This window comes from Mustelus asterias, chromosome 14 (genome assembly GCF_964213995.1).
Source record: "Mustelus asterias chromosome 14, sMusAst1.hap1.1, whole genome shotgun sequence".
In the NCBI taxonomy this organism is placed as follows: Eukaryota; Metazoa; Chordata; class Chondrichthyes; order Carcharhiniformes; family Triakidae; genus Mustelus; species Mustelus asterias.
This window is the reverse complement of record NC_135814.1, coordinates 68,982,429-68,988,024: the sequence shown is the minus strand read 5'-3', so window position 1 is coordinate 68,988,024 and position 5,596 is coordinate 68,982,429. Positions and strand designations below refer to the sequence as shown.

The 5,596-nt window shown below is 45.1% G+C and overlaps 1 protein-coding gene across 5 annotated transcripts in view; it reads left to right on the top strand.

Moving 5' to 3' along the window:
• Positions 1 to 2,309: 2,309 nt before the first annotated feature.
• LOC144503752 (glucose-1-phosphate thymidylyltransferase) overlaps positions 2,310 to 5,596 on the top strand; it is a 28,125-nt gene continuing 24,838 nt past the window's right edge. For 4 of the 5 annotated variants that reach the window (XM_078228557.1, XM_078228555.1, XM_078228553.1 and 1 more), the window contains exon 1: positions 2,318 to 2,516. In XM_078228557.1, the coding sequence (XP_078084683.1) occupies positions 2,395 to 2,516 (122 nt within the window). In that variant the 5' untranslated portion in view covers positions 2,318 to 2,394. Of the gene's footprint in view, positions 2,517 to 5,596 lie in introns of all 5 variants that reach the window. The other variant, XM_078228556.1, reaches the window with a different exon arrangement.

The following is a 5,596-nucleotide window of genomic DNA, read 5'->3' as shown; positions in this document are numbered from 1 at the left end:
TACAGTTTGGTAAACTCTCTATCAGTGAGGTTACAGTTTGGTAAACTGTCTATCGGTGAGGTTACAGTTTGGTAAACTGTCTATCAGTGAGGTTACAGTTTGGTAAACTGTCTATCGGTGAGGTTACAGTTTGGTAAACTGTCTATCGGTGAGGTTACAGTTTGGTAAACTGTCTATCAGTGAGGTTACAGTTTGGTAAACTGTCTATCGGTGAGGTTACAGTTTGGTAAACTGTCTATCGGTGAGGTTACAGTTTGGTAAACTGTTTATCAGTGAGGTTACAGTTTGGTAAACTCTCTATCAGTGAGGTTACAGTTTGGTAAACTGTCTATCAGTGAGGTTACAGTTTGGTAAACTGTCTATCAGTGAGGTTACAGTTTGGTAAACTGTTTATCAGTGAGGTTACAGTTTGGTAAACTCTCTATCGGTGAGGTTACAGTTTGGTAAACTGTCTATCGGTGAGGTTACAGTTTGGTAAACTGTCTATCGGTGAGGTTACAGTTTGGTAAACTGTCTATCAGTGAGGTTACAGTTTGGTAAACTGTCTATCAGTGAGGTTACAGTTTGGTAAACTGTCTATCAGTGAGGTTACAGTTTGGTAAACTGTCTATCAGTGAGGTTACAGTTTGGTAAACTCTCTATCAGTGAGGTTACAGTTTGGTAAACTGTCTATCGGTGAGGTTACAGTTTGGTAAACTGTCTATCGGTGAGGTTACAGTTTGGTAAACTGTCTATCGGTGAGGTTACAGTTTGGTAAACTGTCTATCGGTGAGGTTACAGTTTGGTAAACTGTCTATCAGTGAGGTTACAGTTTGGCAAACTGTCTATCAGTGAGGTTACAGTTTGGTAAACTGTTTATCAGTGAGGTTACAGTTTGGTAAACTCTCTATCAGTGAGGTTACAGTTTGGTAAACTGTCTATCGGTGAGGTTACAGTTTGGTAAACTCTCTATCAGTGAGGTTACAGTTTGGTAAACTCTCTATCAGTGAGGTTACAGTTTGGTAAACTGTCTATCAGTGAGGTTACAGTTTGGTAAACTGTCTATCAGTGAGGTTACAGTTTGGTAAACTGTCTATCGGTGAGGTTACAGTTTGGTAAACTCTCTATCAGTGAGGTTACAGTTTGGTAAACTGTCTATCGGTGAGGTTACAGTTTGGTAAACTGTCTATCAGTGAGGTTACAGTTTGGTAAACTGTCTATCGGTGAGGTTACAGTTTGGTAAACTGTCTATCGGTGAGGTTACAGTTTGGTAAACTGTCTATCAGTGAGGTTACAGTTTGGTAAACTGTCTATCAGTGAGGTTACAGTTTGGTAAACTGTCTATCGGTGAGGTTACAGTTTGGTAAACTGTTTATCAGTGAGGTTACAGTTTGGTAAACTCTCTATCAGTGAGGTTACAGTTTGGTAAACTGTCTATCAGTGAGGTTACAGTTTGGTAAACTGTCTATCAGTGAGGTTACAGTTTGGTAAACTGTTTATCAGTGAGGTTACAGTTTGGTAAACTCTCTATCAGTGAGGTTACAGTTTGGTAAACTGTCTATCGGTGAGGTTACAGTTTGGTAAACTGTCTATCGGTGAGGTTACAGTTTGGTAAACTGTCTATCAGTGAGGTTACAGTTTGGTAAACTGTCTATCAGTGAGGTTACAGTTTGGTAAACTGTCTATCAGTGAGGTTACAGTTAGGTAAACTGTCTATCAGTGAGGTTACAGTTTGGTAAACTGTCTATCAGTGAGGTTACAGTTTGGTAAACTGTCTATCAGTGAGGTTACAGTTTGGTAAACTCTCTATCAGTGAGGTTACAGTTTGGTAAACTGTCTATCGGTGAGGTTACAGTTTGGTAAACTGTCTATCGGTGAGGTTACAGTTTGGTAAACTGTCTATCAGTGAGGTTACAGTTTGGTAAACTGTCTATCAGTGAGGTTACAGTTTGGTAAACTGTCTATCAGTGAGGTTACAGTTTGGTAAACTGTTTATCAGTGAGGTTACAGTTTGGTAAACTGTCTATCGGTGAGGTTACAGTTTGGTAAACTGTCTATCGGTGAGGTTACAGTTTGGTAAACTGTCTATCGGTGAGGTTACAGTTTGGTAAACTCTCAGTATTCCGGTGTTATTTAGGGACGCACCTTTTCTCAGTTCTTCTCGGGTCCGTTATTTACCAAACTCCCAATGAGTAAACACTGTCTCCATGACAACCAGGTTGAACTGTGAACCGTGAGCCTCTGGGCCGGGGTCTGTGGGCGTGGCCAAAGCGGCACGCTGACCCTTTCTAGAAGAGCTGTGCGGGGGCGGGGTCAGGAGCGGAGCCGCTGAGCTGGCGGGGGCGGAGCCAGTGAGCTGACAGGGTGCATCGCAATTGAGTTGGGTGGGGACAGGGTCAGTGAGTTGGGGCGGGGATGGGGGTGGGGCCAGCGAGTGGGGGGCGGGGTGGGGTGAGGGAATGGGGGTTGGGGGTGGGGCCAGTGAGCTGGGTGGGTGGAGCCGGAGCTGCTGTGAGTCGGTGTCTCTGTTCCAGAGGGTGAGTGAGTGCCTCCATTTGCTGTTGTGTTTCTGTGTGATCGATATTAAATGGAGTTTCAGATTGTCTACGGCGCTGAAGGCGGCAGTAACTGACCCTGAATGTCCATTCTCCCGGCAGCTGTTGTCTGTGTGTCAGTTCCTGTCTCCACAGTAACTCAAACTTTCGGAGCTCCAAGCCTCTTCAGGTGAGTGGGACCTCACCTAAAGAAGGGGCTTGGAGCTCCGAAAGCTTGTGTGGCTTTTGCTACCAAATAAACCTGTTGGACTTTAACCTGGTGTTGTGAGACTTCTTACTGTGTTTACCCCAGTCCAACGCCGACATCTCCCATCTCATGTCCACAGTAACTGCCAGCTGGCCTGGGCCTTTCCCAGCCCTGCAGCTTCTGCCATGCAATGGCTGGGTCGTCAATGTACGATGTTAAGGTGGTGGTTGCAGATTACCTGCACGTTAAGAGAGTGGAACCCCTTTTGGTTAACATACTATATCCCTTCATGCTATTGTGTGTGGAGGGCAATATGCATGCCATCGATAGCCCCCTGCATGTGTGACATCCTGGCAATGGTGGCGAAGCTTGCAGCCTGGGCTTCCAGTTGGCCCTGGCTGACATTGAAGTTCATGTAATCCTATGCCCAGGTGGACAGGGCATCCGTCATCTCATGGACGCGCTTGTGCTCAGAGGACTGGACGATGCCACAGAGGTCTCCGCTGGCGACGTGGAGGATCTGGTGGTGCAGAAGTTGAAGGCTGCCGTATCCTTCACTTCTACTGGGAGCGGTTGCCTTCATAGAAACCCTACAGTACAGAAAGAGGCCATTCGGCCCATCGAATCTGCACCGACCACAATCCCACCCAGGCTCTACCCCCATATCCCTACATATTTACCCACTAATCCCTCTAACCTACGCATCTCGGGACACTAAGGGCAATTTTGAGCATGGCCAATCAACCTAACCCGCACATCTTTGGACTGTGGGAGGAAACCGGAGCACCCGGAGGAAACCCACGCAGACACGACGAGAATGTGCAAACTCCACACACAAACTTCCTGTCCCATGAGGTGTCAAGTCCGCGAGGATGTGACACAGGTGCTGCACTGTCTACCTACTGAGCTGGAGTCTGCGGTAGTACATGGGTCCATCAGCCCTTCAAAGGACACATGGGTCCTGTAGCGTTGGGGTCCCCGTCTCCTCCATCCTCTGGCCCTCCCCTTGGACTGATGATCTGCTCAATCACACTACCTTTGGCACCAAGGCTTTAATTGAATGATAATCCATGTGTGCATGAGTTGGGAATTGGAATCATACTCTGTGTGGTCGTCAGCAGATATCCATAAGACATTGGTGAGAACCAAAGGCAGCTGCATGCCTGCATTCTCTAACTGCAATGGGTGAGATAGTGCTGGCCATCATCGGAAGGGATAGCAGCGAGGCTTAATTTTTTTTGAAGGCGACGGTATCCTCACACTTAATTATTCTTTTCACATTCCTCTTCTCCCCTCCCCCCCCCACCCCCTCATCCCACAATCTCTTCTGACTTACAAACTGCAGATGGTGTGGGCACATACCACATCCTACCTTTGCACTTTTTTCTTATCAGATATCCAAGAACTGAAAGGAATACCATAGAAAATGTGATGATGATGTTTTGACATACCAATGGTCTGCTCAATCACATTTCCTGTGGCACCAAGGCGTTAATTGAACGATGATGCATATGTGCATGAGTTGCGAACTGGAATCATACTCCATGGTCTTCAGCAGATATCTCTTGTTAACTAGTTGCCGCCCTTTGGTTTGTCAGGGTGGTGGAACTGCAGATTAAAAGTATGACTGCTGCCAGGATACTGGAGATGCAAAATCTACAAACTATGGTCAAACCAGATTATTATTGAAGGAGTGGAGTCACTTTCAATTCCTGATCTGTGGCAGAGTTGACATGTAGTGCCTGCAAAGCAATGTACCTGCACCATAGGGAAGACCTTGCAAACCCCATACATGTTCTGCCAGAGATTCTTGCTGGCATGAGAAATTGAAATGGAGAGCTTCAGGAACCTCTTTGCAAAACTGCAAGATGTTGCTTTTATCTCCAATACCAGCTTAAAGAAACCATAAAGTTCATAGCCATGGTCACCTGCACAGCCACTGGAAATGTGATCCGTGCCCTGCTTTGGAGTTGAGTTGTGGCTGCAGCAGTTGGTAGATTTCAATGACAACTTCTTTTAGTGAAGCATAGATGTCTCAAAAATTGGTGGTTGCTTAGATACAGGTAGAATCCTGTATCCTGTACAGGTAAGCTCCCTGAATACCCTGACAGAGAATGCTTGTTGAGAGCCCCATTTCCTCTCTTTCTGTCTTCTAGCAGCTTGAACTCTGCTTATTCTCCCAATCATGCTCCATCCCAAAACAAAGGCTAGCGCAAGTAGTGCATTCATGTCAGGGAGCTACAAGTTTGTGCAGAAGCTTTGAAGTCAGCAGAAAGTACTTCAACTACCTTACCAAACTTGAAAAAAAACATGGAAAGCAACAAAAAAGTGTAGAATTATCGCACCAGAAAAAATATCAACCAGCAGCTAGACTGTAAATATTTAATGATCCCTTTAAATAGCGGTTGTGGGTGTCCTTCCTGCACTTAAGTCGTGTTTGACAGTGCAAGCTTAAGAGAGGGCATCTGCAGGAGCATGGAGCTCCAAAATTGCAGCGCTGGTGTAAAATCTGATACAATCTGATTGACATCATGATCTGTCTATTCTGCATACTTTCAGCATACAGTACACGAGGATTGTATGATGGCTGGTTTGTGTAACGTCAGTGTGAATCAAAAAGCCATTAAAAAATGATTTCTTAATATTAAATAGCAGAAGGTAAAATGGGGGTACAATATATGCAATTAGACCATGTTAGAATGTAACCAATGATAACATTGAATCTGTTATAGTGTGACCAATGGTAACATGCTGTAAGGGTCAGCTGACCTAGTAAACGATGTAACCAATGACAAAATGATGTGGCGGTCAGCTGACCCAGTATAAATAAGAAACTGACAGACCAATATGGAATAAAACCCCAGAGTACTCATTT